Source organism: Aotus nancymaae, unplaced genomic scaffold (assembly GCF_030222135.1).
Source record: "Aotus nancymaae isolate 86718 unplaced genomic scaffold, 86718_ANA_hifiasm-v0.15.2.pri h1tg000011l, whole genome shotgun sequence".
Taxonomy (NCBI): domain Eukaryota; kingdom Metazoa; phylum Chordata; class Mammalia; order Primates; family Aotidae; genus Aotus; species Aotus nancymaae.
In genome coordinates, this window is record NW_026988422.1 from 13,201,602 (window position 1) to 13,218,091 (window position 16,490).

The following is a 16,490-nucleotide window of genomic DNA, read 5'->3' on the forward strand; positions in this document are numbered from 1 at the left end:
TGAAAAGGATTGGGTTTAGTTTTTAGGTGTGCTTGTTAATCAGTATTAGAGATGGTTCCTCAGAACCTGCAAGGTAATTATCGATTTCACTTCACGCTTTTGACAGAAACCATCCTAACCATGAATGACAAACACAGCACCTGCTATAAGACTGGCACTACCTTTAGACTTGATAGCACGTAGTACATAACATGTTCTCACACACAATTCTTTATTGAATTCTTCCAGGATCCCAGGGGAAGAGGTACCCATCTTCTCATCTCTGTTTTACGGACCATGTAATTGAGACTTGAAAGGTTGAACCTGATTAAAAAAATAATAATAATACTGTATTATACCCCTCTGGTAAGTGCCAGAACTACAAATCCAACTTTATGTTCTTTCTACTTAAGCTGAAATACAGATTCTGCTTTTAAGAATCCCAGCTACTCAGAAGGCTGAGGTGGGAGAATCGCTTGAACCCAGGAGGCAGAGGTTGCAGTGAGCTGAGATTGCAACACTGGACTACAGCCTGGGCAACAAGAGTGAAACTCCATCTTAAAAACAAAAAACAAACACATAAGCACAGTTACGATTCATTATAGGGAGAGGATACAGATAAAGATTAGCCAAAGAAAGAGACCCACAGGGCAGAGTCCAAAGAGTTTCAAAGGTAACACTTCCATGTCCTTTTCCTCTAGGTCAGAATGTGTTACTCTACCAGCATTAAGCATTGGTAGCTGATAGTGTACACATGACAGGGAGGCTTGCCCAAGCTGTAGTGCCCACACGTTTTTTGTTTGTTTTTTGAAACTGAGTCTTGGCTCACTGTAGCCGCCACGTCCTGGGTTCAAGCAATTCTCCTATCTCAGCCTCCCAAGTAGCTGGGACTACAGGTGCCTGCCACCATGCCTAACTAACTTTTGTATTTTTAGTAGAGACAGGGTTTAACCTTATTGGTCAGGCTGATCTCGAACTCCTGACCTCAGGTGATCCACCTGCCTCAACCTTCCAAAGTTCTGGGATTACAGGCATGAGCCACTGTGATCAGGCATTTTTTTTTCTGTTTTTTGTTTGTTTGTTTGTTTGTTTTCTCGTGACAGGGTCTCCCTCTGTCTCTAAGGCTGGAGTACAGCGGTGCTATCTTAGCTCACTGCAACCTCCACCTCCTGGGCTCAAGTGATCTTCCTTCCTCAGCCTCTCAGGTAGCTGGAGAAAAAGAAAAAAGTTATCTCCAAGGCTTAAACACAGGTCTATTTCTTTCTTACGCTCTAGGACTAGTGTGGGTTAAAAGAGGCGTCTGCTCCACGTTCCTCACTTGGGGCCCAGCCTGATGGAGCCAACACCATCTGGAGAGCCAGTCTGCCATGCTAGATCAAGGCATGTGATGAATCATGCCCTGGCTGTTCATGCAGAAGTGATACGCGTTGCTTTCCACACTTCACTGGCTGGTACAAGTCTGAGGGCCATACCTAGTTTGAGGGTGAGGAAGAGAGGAGCCATCTTACCCTGTGTCCAGAAAGAGGTAAACTGATCGCAATAGCCCAGTTACTACCCTTCAAGGATTTATCTCTAAAACAGACCCATATAACTGACTTTGAGACATTGCTTCTGTTTCTCCTTTTTTTTTCCTGCCATTACCTAATTGAGACATTAGGATTTGTACATGGAATCCTGGAAATTCTGCATACTTGCTGTCAGCACCCGCTTTTCTCATTCTGTCACTCATTTTTAGACCAGGGTTCCTGACTCTTGTTGGTGCACTTATGAACTTTTTCCAAAAGTTTCTTTAGGGCTGTTGGAATCCATAAGAGGAAGAAATGTGGCCCATTTCTACGCAGGTACCTCATCCCTCTTCCCTGAAAAGACCCCATTTCTCTAGCCATGTACTAGTTGCTGATCTCTGAGCATACCATGATATGCCACAGCTCTCTGTCTTTGCTTCTGTGGTGCTTTTATGGAAAATGCCCTGCCCACCCCACTGTCCCAATAGACCAGACAAACTCATATTTATCCTTGAGGACCCAAATTTGTTTGTCTGTAATCTTTGTGTACTGTTTCCCCGTTTATGAACTCATGGGTTGTTGATAAACTTCTGTTATCACTGCTTTTATAACTGATCACCTATTTGTGCCTCCTATTAAAGATCTGAGGGTAGAAACGCTGTGTTTTGCTGTGTGCAGTGTCTCATGCTAGAGGCCGAGGTGAGAGGAGGATTGCTTGAGTCCAGGAGCTTGAGACCAGCCTGTGCAACATAGCAAGACCCTGTCTTTCTTCCAAAAAATTAAAAAATTAGCTGGGCAAAGTTGTGCGCCTGTAGTCCCAGCTACTCTGGAGACTGAGTTGGGAGGATCTCTTGAGCCCAGGAGGTGGAGGCTTGCAGTGAGCTATGAGTACACTACTGTGGTCCAGCCTGGGTGACATTGACAGACTGTGTCTCAAAAAATAAGAGAAAAAAAATTTTTCATCTTGCCCTCTTTTCTCATTTTTGGATTCCCAGCACATTACTAGACAATGAGTTCACATTTACCAGTTATAATAGGTCCTTCTAAAAAGAAAAAATTCACTTCAACTAAATTATATCTAGCAATTAAAGGTCGACCTTTTAAGTAACAAATGACCCAACATACTTAATTATAACAAAAGGATTTTAGCAAAGATTTCACCTGTGCTTAAGAGTCCGCAGTTGGTTTTCTGCATAATGTACGTATGTATGTATTTATGCAGTATGTGTACCGTCCTGTGGCCTAGACTGGTTGGTGGTAGTTACAAAGCACCTGGATGGGTTTAGGAGGTGGATGGTACCTTCTCCTGAGGGCTGTGAACCTGCAGTGGGAACAATGTCAGACACATTCCTCTGAGATGGAAAAAAGCTCAGAGATCAAAAAACATACCCCTAGCCCACAACCTTTTCTTTTCCTTTAAACTCTAAGTGAAAAATTACACACATTTTCCTTCAGCTATACTTTCGAAGATCTTGTGCCTCCTTCAACACCTCCTTTGATATATGTGGGAGGTAGAGATGAAGAAAAGGAGAAATGGGACGGGCAAAAAATAAAAATGTACGTGAAGTAATTTGATTCAAGATGATCTAGTTTCTAAATTCTTAGCACTGATATTTTGGACCATTAAGGTATGTAGCCTCTGTACATGTGACTTTTCAAGAGGATGAACAGTAGATTGCTAGTTTGGAAAGGTTGGTAGGATTTAGAAATCTCAGAGAGCAGCCAGCCTCTTGACTTATTAATTAGCAGGTTGTTAGGTGAAGCTTCAAAGAAAATTGAGTTTTAAGTAGGGGGCCAAACATCACAGTTTGCCAGAACTAATCCCAATTTGCATTTGAGGTTCCAGCATAATTATTAACAGTGCCCTCTTTGATTCTTGAAAGGCTCTGGTCTGAAATGGTCATTCTGGCTTTTGGTCATGCAGTTGGAGGCTATTGGCATGATGAATGGGAAGGAAGAAGACTCCAGAGTGCAGAGAGCTGAAGGGAAAATTATCTTATGAGAGTAATTTCTGTTCAGAGTTTTCCTTAAAAGGCTTCTTGTAGTGCTTTCTGAAATGCCTTGCAGACTTTCTTCTGACGCACTTTCGACATCAGTTTATTTTTCTTTGGTGCAGCTTTTATATGGCCAATGTGTCTCATCGCAGCCTGGATTTCTTTTAAACTCGTGGGCAGCAGTGCTGCATGAGTCTGTGATTCAAACTTGGACAGATTGGCTGTGAATGGGGTGATAAGAATAGAGAGAAACACATACCAGTAGACCAAACTTCCTGTGCACAAGCCTTTGAATACTGCATTTCACTGTCTGAAATAGCATTCATCTCAAGGCTGGGATCATTTATTCCCTTTGGAATTAAGCAATACCACTGGCAGCAAAAGAAACTATTTTGGGAAGGCCATGTGGGAGGAATTTTTCTGTGTATTCCAGGCTAGATGGAAGTATCTTTTATGCTTTTGCAGACCGCATCTTAAAGCCCAGGTAATTGGAAATTGACAACTTACAGATAATCCCAAATATTTATGCCAAAGCTGATATATGACGTTATACTACAAAGATGAAGAAAGACTGAGTTTAGATGCTTCAACTTAATTACCTAAGTAGCAGAAGAAGAACTTTTCTTTAGAGATTAGCCTCTAATATAGATGCTGTTAAGAAGTAAAATGTAATAACATCTTATCCCTCTCCTTACATATGTTCTTGCAGGTTGTTTTTGCATATGCCCATGTAGACTTTTCCAGATTGCTGGAGAAGTGTAAAATAAGGCAATGAAGGCTATGTCCCCCGTGCTTCCTCCCCATAAAGCTGAGGTGGGCAGGGCTTGGCAGCTGGTGGAAACTGCAGCGATAAATAAGGGCCAGGGCTCCTGGATGGACAGGGTGCAGAAGAACCCAAGATGAGGGTGTGTAGCTATGAGTGCCTGCCATGGGAAGAAGCCACGAGGACGGAGTTGCAGCTGGAGTCCAGAAGTTCAGGCAGTGAAAGGGAGGTGCGAGCTTGTAGGAACTAGTTGAATAGTCCTTTTGATCAAGCTGTTGCTCTTTTATTTCTTTTTGTTGGGGGGTTACTTTAGAGGGCAAATATAAGTCAGATATGCCTTAATATCTGTCTTGTCATTTAAAAGTAATGTATTTAATGGAACCTAACGAGTTATGTTGATCTGTTCCTGTTTGACTTTCTACTTGTTAGGAGTGTCACCTGATAAAGAGCTAATTGTCTTCTAAAGTTTGTCTTTACAAATTAGTTGCAATTGAAATGAAAACAGCAGTCCAGTGATGCTTAATATTTTTCTGCTTTTTTGCACATAAGCAGTTTGGAATGTTTTTCTATCAAGAGTGTTTGAAGTCTCTTCTCCATGTGGTCAATGTGATCACAGCAGATGGTTTTTGGTTTTAGTTCTTTTTTCACTTTGGCCCTTGAATTAATGTGAAAGGTAAAGATATGGAGATTTCCTACAAATTGTTGAGATTTCCTCAAACAATGCTGTCTAGGCTTATGAGAAGCAGAGAAGCATTTTGTAAATTATATCCTATTGCTCACAAACTATATAGTTAATTTACTTAAAGTTCAAAATCATAAATATCTACTGTTGCATGGGGAGTCTGGTAAGATTTCAGTACTGTTATAAACATCAATGGCCTGTAGATTGATTTTTAAAAAACAAATTTTATTTTCTAGCCATATTAATCAAATATTTAATGACATATGAATTTGAGTTACATTGGTGTCTATCTGGACTTGATGTGAAATATTCTTCATTTTAGTGCAACATTCTATCTTTTTTATAATTTCAATTATTTATGTAAGAAATTAGTAGAAAAAGACCTTTATATGGTGACCAAGCATTAAAAAGTTTCGAAAATTTTGAAGCGTTTCAAGAAAAAAAAAATTGAAGACATAGCTAGGTCTTTTAAATTAAGATTCTGTAAGTAGCTGTTTTTCTCTTTGTGTGTCTAACACACAGTCTAACAGTAGGATAATATTTAGGAAGTTAGAGAATTAATTTTAAGCACAGGTCAGTAGTGATGAAAAAGCTAGATACTGTTAAAGGTATATAAGTAGAGGCTGGGAAGGAGGCGAGATAGGAAATGGAGGTTTTTTAAAAAAAATAACTGAGTTTGGTGCAATGGCATGGCCTGTAATCTCAGCGACTTTTGGGAGGCTGAGGTAGGAGGATCACTTGAGCCCAGGAGTTCAAGTGAGCTTTGATTGTACCACTGCACTCCAGCCTTTAGGACAGGGCGAGACCTTGTCTCTTTCCGTAACCCCGCCCTTCAGAAACCTTGGAGCATTGATAAGTCATGAAAAGACTTACTGAGGGCTGATGTGTGCTAGGGCCAGCCCTGTGATATAATAAAGGGGAGAGAGTAGAAGCCAGAACTGAGTTTGGGAGGAAAGTTGGGTGTTGTTAAACCCCATTTCACCTGGATCCTTAAATATATCAATGAAAGATTATCAAAATCATCACCAGCCAAGTGTTTCTGGGTTTATGTGTGGAATGCAAGCACCAGTCATCCCAGCCTTTTCAGTCTTTTTATTTGGAGTTGTGTTCATTCTCACAAACCCACTGACCTTCCCCTCCTCTGTGTTCTAGGAGAGACAGCGTCTGGAGACCATCCTCAATCTCTGTGCTGAATACACAAAGCCTGACAGTTGCTTATCTACTGGGACCACCGTGGCAGATGTGCAGAAAATCAACAAGGAGCTTGAGAAGCTGCAGCTCTCTGATGAGGAGTCTGTGTTTGAAGAAGCCCTCATGAGCCCTGACACAAGATACAGGTGCCACCGGCAAGACTCTGTCCACGATGCAGACTTGGCAAGCTGTGGGATTCTCAGTCAGAGCAGTGCCAGCTTCCTTACCCCCAGGAGCACCAGGAATGGTGAAGTACTTAGCGACCTCACCCGGACTCCCCCACCACCATCCTCCACCTTTCCGAAAGCTTCCAGCGAGTCCTCTTATCTAAGTATCCTACCAAAGGTAATGCTGGCCGAGCAAAGATACTAGGATTTAGGGTCTAGGGCTGTGCATATGCTTTGGGCTGGAAACCGGTGATGTTGTTATGCTACTTATTATTAAAAGGTTATTAGCTGAGCAAGGTGCAGCAAATTCGGGTGTTTACTGTAAAGTAACAAATTTGCACTGTAAAAAATGTAGCAGCACAGAAGAGTAGAAAGAAAGAACATTTGTCTTCTCCCTGCCCCCTTTCAGTTATATACCTGAGTGACAAGCAAGTGTAAAACTGGTGCTAAAATTGTCTTACCTGCCTTTCTAATATTTTTTGTGTATATATGGCTGTTACAGGCACAGACAGGCAGATACACACACACAGTATTCTGTACTTTTTTCCCCTCACTAAATGCCTTGAGCATCTTTACATATTAGTATACACAGCTCTACATCATTCTTTTTAATGAACAATTGGTTTTCTTTTGTTTGCAACTACCATTTATTTTCAGGTTTTTTTTTTTTTTTTGAGACGGAGTTTCGCTCTTGTTACCCAGGCTGGAGTGCAATGGCACGATCTCAGCTCACTGCAACCTCCACCTCCTGGGTTCAGGCAATTCTCCTGCCTCAGCCTCCCGAGTAGCTGGGATTACAGGCACGCGCCACCACGCCCAGCTAATTTTTTGTATTTTTAGTAGAGACGGGGTTTCACCATGTTGACCAGGATGGTCTCGACCTCTTGACCTCGTGATCCACCCGCCTTGGCCTCCCAAAGTGCTGGGATTACAGGCGTGAGCCACCATGCCCGGCCTATTTTCAGGTTTTTTTGGCTAATAAAATCCATATGCAGCAAATATCGTAGCATATATATATTCGCACAATTCTGCAAATGTGCCTGTGATATCACTTACTAAAAGTGGAATTGCTGGGTCAAAGAGTTTGTGTATTTTTCATCTTACTCAATATTTCCAAATTGTACTTTCAAAAGACCATATTTAAAAAAATGTCTACATTTCCAGGTGACACTTTCACTAAGTGTATGTGCACACCTTGTTCTCCATACACTTGCCAAGGTCGCATATTGTCAAAATTTTTCCATTAGCCAAATTGATAGAAGTTTTAATTTGCTTTTCTTTAATTATGCATAAAGTTGGGGATCTTTTCATATTTTTAGTTATAATTTGTATTTTTTGACCCACTTATTCTTGTTATTCACCCATTTTTTAATTGTTTTATTTGTCTTGTATTTTACTGAGTAGTAAGAGCTGTTTGTGGTTAAGCAGATTAGCCTTTTATCAAAAGTAGTCTTTATTTTGACTTTATATTTTTTGGACATATAGCAGCTTCAGATTTATCTGTGCTCGTAAGTACTATTTAGTCTTCTGGGCATATGTTGGTTTAAAAATGTCTTCCTTTTGAGGATTTGTTAAATGGAGTTTAAGGAAAAATCTTTAAAAAAATTTTTTTTCTTTTTCTTTTTGTACAAGACTCAGAACCCCCACATCTTTTGTTATTATATTTTTCACACAGGTTAATAATTTTTTTCTACCACAATTTAGTTTTTAAGTTTCTCTACTTTTCTTCTAAAATGATTTGAAGGAGCTTACAAGAAAAGATAAAAATTATATTGGACTAAAATTAGAATTACAAAAATAGTAAAAAGAGGAAAAAGCAGATACCATATTCACAAGGTGGATTCACTTATTTAGGAATAAGTAGGATTAATGTATTGATTTGCTTAATTAATGCTTACTATTAAGTTCAACTGTGAGATTCTTTAATCTTTTGTTATAAGAGAAGGACGCATTGATTCTTTAAGAGAAAGATGTTGTCAAGGTACTACATGCCGGCAGTAGTTTATCACATTATTCAGGGAGTTTGTGCATTTAACTACAGCAAGACTTTTACACTGAATGTTTTCTAGTCAGAAATCCTTATCTACCTACTGAGATTTTCCATCACATACATCACAACTTTAGACTGTTGAATACATGTTGGACATCAATCTCTTCTTTTTTCTTTTCTTTCTTTTTTTTTTTTTTTTTTGTTTTTGACATAGAGTCTTGCTCTATCACCCAGGCTGGAGTGCAGTGGTGTGATCTCAGCTCACTGCAACCTCTGCCTCCCGGGTTCAAGTGATTCTCCTGCCTCAGCCTCCTGAGTAGCTGGGACTACAGGTGCACGCCATCACACCCGGCTAATTTTTGTATTTTTAGTAGAGACGAGGTTTCACCATGTTAGCCAGGCCAGTCTGGAACTCCTGACCTTGAGTGATCCGCCTGCCTCGGCCTCCCATAGTGCTGAGATTACAAAAGTGAGCCACTGAGCCTGACTCATCCCTTCTTTTTGCTAGTAACCGTGTTTACCTTACTAATTCTCGATGGAGAGTAATTCTGAACAGGACATCTGTTTCTGTGGGCAGAAAGTTGGAATGATTAGAAACCAGAATAGGGGAAGAAAGTTGGGGCAGGGAGGAATCAAAAGTTGTTTGTGTTCAGGCACAGTCAGTGACCCGTCAGTTGAAAAGTTGAGCTATTGTCGTCAGCCATTGGCTTCCTTTTGATTTTAAATCTTTTCACATTTCTTCCTTCCTGGAGATCTGCCATTTTTTTGTTAAAAACATTAAGCTGTGTGCTCTCTCTAAAGACTATCTTTTGGGAGACAGGTTTCCTCCTGGAGAGGCCTATGACAAGAATGCTGTTGGTATGTACATGAGCAGATCCTGGCAGATGTTTTTAATTGCTCAAGCGTGTAACTGTGGACTAGGAGGCCTCTGAAGCTTAGTGCAGCATCTGTTGTAGCAAGAGAGGTGAGACTGTGCACCCTGTAAAGGCAGGAAAGATCCGGGACACCCAGGCCACCGCACAGCAGTGTAGAAAGAGTGCAAGTGAGGGAAGCTGATGGGTTTCAGGAACACATTTTTTTACTTGTTACTTTCTGAAGATAGAAATATATTACCTTGAGAGAGGAGATAGAAAATTAAAAAAAAGAAACCTCATAACCATTTGTTTTGGATGCTCTTCCTCTTCAATTAATTTGCACACTGGATTATTTGCCTAACAAAGTTCAGTGTTAATACTCGATTGAGGGATAAATGGAGGAGAGAGGAATGTGAAAAACACTGTAAGCTGACTTAACTATACAAAACAACGATCTTAATGATACTTAGGAAACCTGAGAGTTACCAGTCAAGAACTTGCTTTATATAATACTTACAGATGCAGATGACCTTGGAAATATGCTAATTTTAGTTGGCCTTCCTGAACCACCTCCTGAGGTAAAAGTTGTCTGGAAAGCTGGCTCATCTTTCTCCTTTTGAGTCCCTTGCACCCCTGTCTCCTTTGGCTGCAGAAGGGTTTTAAGAAGAAATCTGTGAAAAAGGGTCAGGTAGAAAGTGTCTTTTCCTCTATCATCTCTCCCCTCTCCTGCGTGGATCAGGTTTCCCCGAAGATAACATATTAGAGGATGCACATACATGTGTGATGTGCTTATTAAAACATGTCACTGTTAGTAGATTCTTGTCCATTACTGTAAAAAAAAAAAAATTCCCAGAGAAATTAAAATGAAGGGCATATGTTTAGAATTACAATGTCTCTGTCACTATAAAACTTAAAGCTACTCAGTGGCTACCACACCTTGGCTTTCTATTGGTTTTCTTTATTTGGTTAATAAATGAGATTACATTGACCTCACCCCATTCTATCATAAAGCGTTCAGTTTTAGAATGCTTCCTGGAGATTTTGTTTCTTATAAATAACTTAGAAAAAAAAACCCATGAATATTTCCTAGATGGCATTTGTGGCTTTATTGCCATAAACAGTATCTTAAGTTGTCTGTTATCAGACATATCTATTGTGATAAACTTTCTAAAAATTTTGAATTATGCAGATGATTCCCACTCTTAACCATCTTTAAAGTTTAGAGTTTTGCAGATTGTTCTGTTGTTTTGTATTTTTCTTAATGCCTTGCGTCCACCTGTGAGAGAGATATTTTTAAGCCATGTTGGAAGTAGAAACCTAATATGTAATCTTGACCCAACAGGATACTGGCCTTGGTGAGGCTTTCCTGCTAGGATTATTCACAGTGATTCTGGAATGCCATTTCACTGTTACAGGCATTCCTCATGGCTTAAAACAGGCACCTTAGTATTAGGACAATGAGCTTTATTGTCTGTGATAAAAAGGTCAACAGTTGTTTTATTAGTTGATAAGATATTGGATGTAAGATGACAAAGAGCTAAATGTCAGAGTTTGGAAGAGCTGCTTACCTTCATCTTAACAAACCTGAGGTACTAAATTCTGAATCATTGAATCACTTTAAGAAGCTACAAAGTAGCCAGGCATGGTGACTCCCAGCACTTTGGGAGGCTGAAGCCAGGGGGATCACCTGAGGTCCGGAGTTCGAGACCAGACTTACCAACATGCTGAAACTTTGCCTGTACTAAAAATACAAAAATTAGCTGGGCGTGGTGGCAGGCACCTGTAATTCCAGCTACTCAGGAGAGGAGGCCGAGGCAGGAAAATCACTAGAACCTGGGAGGTGGAGGTTACAGTGAGCCGAGATCGCACCATTGTACTGCAGCCTGGGGGACAGAGCAAGACTCTGTGTAAAAATTTAAAAAACAAAAAGCTACAAAGTAAAGAATAAAGAATATAAATATGAATAAAGAGTACAAAATATGACATGATGGATGGCTTCTTAAAGGTATTATCAAGATTGTCAAATTAAGTGAACCTAGTGAAGTATGCTAAAGGGATTTTTTCGAGGTTTAATTTCAAGTTTTTTCCCCAACAGTTAGTAACAAATATTCAATAATTTACTCAACTGGGCTGCTGTTTTCAATTTTCATTTGTGAAACAGTATAATTATTGACTTCCTGATTCAAAAAATTACTTTTTCAAAAAGGGATAATTTGAATAAATAATATATTTATTCTGACATATATTATATATAGAAAGATTGGTCTCTACCCGGTGATATCCAAGATAACTAACTTGAAATTCTAGAAGGAGGAGGCTCTTTGTATTCACTCAGTTCTCTTCTTGAACAATAAACAGTCACATTTTGACCGTGTGTGTGATCTACAATATTGCTTTCTTCCCTGGGCATCTGTCATTAGCTCCATTCAGGAGTGTAACTATGCACTCTGTCACTTAATTAGTTTCTCGACTTTCTTATTTCTTGCCGATGAACCAGTTTTTCCATGAAGTAATTTTACAAATGGTGGCCAGTGTCCTGTTTTAGGGCGTGTCTTAGATGCTGTATAGCAAGAAGGTCTATAGGACAAAGACAGGAAATAGTGTACTAACACAAAAGTGAAGCTCCTGTTAACTTAACACCAAGGGTGTAGTTTTAAGTCATTTTATGCCTCCCCAAAGTGATGTGCCCTTGCTTTTCTAATGTGTGTTGAGAAGGAAATACATAAGCTCCTTTGCAGATAACCCTAGCAGTGACATCCAACAGGATGCCTAAGAGATTCAAGAGGCTTTTATAGGAGATGTCCTCACCTTGAAGATGGCACAGAATATTGTGCTTGTAATGACCGTAGCCAGCATGCTCAAGAGATCCCTGAGGAAGATGTCACAAGTCTTCTGTCAGTTCTCGTTCTCTGTTGTGCTGAACTTTATAACCTTGGAGAAGTCAACTCAATCTCTACGTTCCACATTTTTCTTATCTGTATAATCTCTTAGTTCTTTTAGCTTCAAAACGATGTGAATTGGTGAACTGAAGTTGTTTTGTCTGAAGTCTCTTGAGAGCCTAATTGATGAGGATGGCATAATGTGGAAAAAACACACCAGAGCTCTAAGCGTGCAATTGCAGGGATGCTTTTAAAATCTACACGGGCATGGAGACTAGGAAACGCTAGACCTATGAATGGTTTACAAGTCAAGCTGGGAAATTCTAGAACTGAAGTATGAATAATCCATTTCTGTATTGATTAATCGCAGACCCCAGAGGATATAAGTGAAGAACAGAGATCTCAGGAGTTGGCTGCAATGGAAGAAACCCGGATAGTCATTCTGAACAACCTCGAGGAACTTAAACAAAAAATCAAAGACATAAATGATCAGATGGATGAATCTTCTAGAGAGGTAAACTTTTTACCCTCTCCCCTCTTTTCTTGCTTTCCTTTAGCTTAAAAATACTGCTGCTCATTCAGGTACAGGCTTTGGAGGCCTGATACATAGAAGTCAACATAAGCAAACATTTATTCAGTGGGTTCTGTGTGTAGGGTAAAAATACCCTTTTTCTACTTTCCTTTTTTCTGTTTTTTTTTTAAAACCAGATGACATAAATGTACTACACTCTTTTTAATGTACTTTATGAATCTTCAACCAACTTTGTCTTAACTAGTATGTGCTTTCTGACCTAACATAGGATCTATCAGCTGAGGTGCCCTGTATTTAGATTTCAAGGTCAAATCCAGCAAATGTTTTCTGAGCATGCTTTATTGTGAGTTGAATATCACATTGGCACCATGATGAAATTCACACATGGCTCAGAAATAGATCCAGCTTCCTAGAGGTTTGCAAACTAGGGAGCAGACAGACACATATTGCATAACTATAATAGAAGACAGTGGCAATTTTTATGTTACCTCCATCGCATGAGAAGGGGCACGTAATTCTGCCTAGGGAAGATCTGTGTGTCTGTCCTTACAGATGATGCCAGCAGGCCCTTAAGTGGTTAGGGGACTGCTCACCTGTTGTCTTGTATAGAGACACTGGAAGCCCCTCCTGCTGGCATTGCTAGGAATGCAGAGCTCACATACTGGGCTCGGGTAACTTTCTCTTCCCATGCTCTAGGGACAAAGAAAGAAAGACGTGGCTGCTCTCATCGTGGTCTGTACTTGAGTTTGAACCTAAGCAAATAGGCAAAATATCCTTGAGAAGTGAGCAGAAGAGGGGTTATAGTAGAAAAGTTAGGTTATAAGATAGCTAGTTTTTTTAGTGAATATATTCTAAGCTCTCTAGCTTTCTTATATGGGAATCCTGATTTCACATGGGCTCTCTGGAGTGTTCTCAGGCCCCCAGTCTGGCTGATACAGTATTACTTTTGGAAGTCTGTAGCTGTTGCAAATGTATCTCTAGGGTGGGCAGTTGAGACTATCCCTGAAGGTGAAACACTTCTGAGCTTTGGTCTGTGTCCTTAGTTGGATATGGAATGTGCTCTCTTGGATGGAGAACAGCAATCTGAAACAACTGAACTTATGAAGGAGAAGGAGATTTTGGATCATCTAAACCGGAAAATAGCTGAACTGGAAAAGAACATTGTTGGTGAAAAGACCAAGGTAAAAGAAAATTATATTTTAATGCAATTTTTATGGGCAAAGTGGTGGTCCCAACTGATTGAATTTAAATGTTGAATGGATTATTGTGGTTTTGGATTTGTGTGTCATGTTCCTGGAGACAGTGGCACTAGAGAAAAATCCTAAGGTCATACATTGCCAGAAACTAAGAACTGCCAGGTACCGGGCAGCTGATGCTGAGAAAGCAAATCTCATATAATTTGTGAGCCGATATTCCTGACAGCTTTATTCTACTTGACATGAGTGAGTTGTTTGTTTGCTTTTTTCCATTGGCCTTTCTGCTTTTCTGATTCCATTGTGTTTTTTAAGTAATTTTTTTAGTATACTGAAGTTCTTTACCATTGCTGCCCTATAGGGATGGCTTAAGCATGTTCAAATAGGGTTGCCTCATTTCTTTTTATTTTTCTGTTTATTAAACAGATGAATGAGAACCGTTCATCTCACCTGCTTCGCCTTGCTATTGTTTACAATGCAAGTGCACTGCTTTTTGACAAATGAATTGAAGTTTCTGTATTTTCTTCTGGGGGGAGTCCTCCCACACTGCCAAAGGAAAGTTATCTGTGAAACACAGTTGACACTTATCTTGGAAAAGGTCCTGCATATACATTTTGGATCACAACCTGAATGTTGGCTGATATCTATTAGGGAAAGTATGAAAAATCACTTGCAGATTTTAGAATTCAGAATGATAGTTGGGTTTTCGATTTGTCTGTGCATGTGTTTTTTTCCTCTGGGAAATATACATTACTCTCCTCTCCCATTCTGAATTAGTTAGAGCTGAACTAAAAACATTCCAATAAAACTGAAAATAAAATTCCAATTTGAGAAAGAAAAAAGCAAATAAGCTTTAACACATTCTTCCTTACTCACCATGTTCTCCACTAAGCTGAGAAAAAGAAAAATTTTTTAGTTTGAGTAAGTTCTAGTGGTAATGTGTGGAAGGAATTTCTGCTGAATGTGACTTCCTTTTTAGGCTATTTGTTTAAGACCTATAAATAAGGGCATTTGATCTTGGTACCAGAGAATGAGCTCAAAATGACAGTCAGAAATAAAAGTCAAATTAAATGCTACACATCAATTCTTGGTGGCCAGCATGTCAGAATTAAACTGCAGAGACTTTTCATTTTAAATTTTATGTGTGTTCATTCTGCCTCCAAACATTTAAGTAGTATTTGGGTAGTGGGTGTATTTTTCTCAAAAGGCCAAAAGCAAGTCCAAGAATTGACTGTCTAAGTCTGCAGTCCAGAAGGATTCAGCGAATGGCTATGCTTCTCAAAGATTCTGCAAGAAGCCTTCATTGGAGGAATCAGATGTCTTGTATTGGTATTTATCAATATTTTCCTATCAAGTAAATACTAATTAAGTAATAGTAGAGTAGTTTTATTGCTATTTATGTCATACTAGAAAACTCATTCAACACAGGAATTGGGTATCATGTTCCCTGTGAACCCTCCTGCCATCCTAATCCGTGTAGTTATTTATTTTGTGTATCTCACATATAGCATGGGCTACGAACTCTATATAGCATGGGCTACAAACTCTATTTGTGTATGTCTCATTAGTATCAGATTCTACACTAAAGTGAAGCAAATTGAGCCAATGTTAGATCTCACTTCCCAGGAAAAGTTATGTTATATTCTCAGGAGGTACAGGTAGAATTCTAGGAACATGGGCAGAAACAAGCAAGGAAGCCACCTCCATCCTTCCTAATATTGTTTTGATGGCTTGACAGAGGCTATGCACCGGAGAGGGGACTCCAGGGACTCGACGCATAGGACCAGGTCAGACAGCTGTGAGGGGATTAGTTGGTCTTAGAAGGTAGGATTATTGTCTGTCATCACATCATGTGAAAAATGGCAGAAACTGGCTCTGGGTTAGGAACTCCAGAAGAGGATGAGGGGAGTGGAAACAAAGACTGGTCTAGATGATGTTACTATGTATTTTTGACAACTAAACTCAAATAGAGACTCAACACAGCTTGGCGAAAACATTATTATGTTTCTCAAATAAATGTAGTCCACCATTTAATGCCACAGCTATTTCATACACTCTGTTCATACCCCTGGCCCACTTTCATCCCTCTGGCTCAGAGATCATCTTACCACCTGCTCTGCAGAGAAATTAAAAGCATCCCATCTTCTCACAATGAAGTGGGGGTTCCCTCCTTCCATCAAAGACTAGTCCCATTGGATGTGCTCTGGGTGTCATCCCATCCCACCTTCTTTAGGTCTTTAGTCTTTCTGCACCCTCACCCCCTGGGGTCAGTTTCTCCCTCTTTGCTGTCAGCATGCCAACATTATTATTTTTTAAATAAATTACTACTTTATTTGTTAACAATAAGCTACTACCTTATCCCTCTTATCTTCATTGTAGCTAAACTTATCAAACAATTTTCTGAGTATATTGTGTCTCCTTTTCTTCATTTTCCAGTTAAACATTCTTCCCCCTCCAGTTGGCTTAGATCTCTACTCCTCCATCAGATTTTCTCCTGTTAAGACTACTAAAGACCTCAGTGCCGCCCAGCCTGCTGGGTGCTTTCCAGTCCCCTCATGATCAGACTCCGGAGCAGCATCCGGTACAGGGGACAGCTCTTTCTCTTGGTCCTTCTTCACTGTCTCCCTCTTCTTTGCCTCTGTGTACCACAGTCTTCTGGTATTCTGTCCATTTCTCTGACCTCTTTCTCACTCTTTATCTCTGATCTGAACTCATTTCTCTTGTACCCTCATGTCCTTCTGTTGCTATGGCTTCAAATAAC

At 39.8% G+C, this 16,490-nt stretch overlaps 1 protein-coding gene across 17 annotated transcripts in view; it reads left to right on the plus strand.

The window, feature by feature from the left end:
• The window catches only part of PHLDB2 (pleckstrin homology like domain family B member 2), a 225,587-nt gene that overhangs the window by 157,196 nt on the left and 51,901 nt on the right, over positions 1–16,490 (plus strand). For 16 of the 17 annotated variants that reach the window (XM_012460947.3, XM_012460945.2, XM_064374594.1 and 13 more), the window contains 3 exons: positions 6,076–6,459; positions 12,375–12,518; positions 13,580–13,717. In XM_012460947.3, the coding sequence (XP_012316370.2) occupies positions 6,076–6,459; positions 12,375–12,518; positions 13,580–13,717 (666 nt within the window). Of the gene's footprint in view, positions 1–4,373; positions 4,471–6,075; positions 6,460–12,374; positions 12,519–13,579; positions 13,718–16,490 lie in introns of those variants that run through there. The other variant, XM_012460948.2, reaches the window with a different exon arrangement.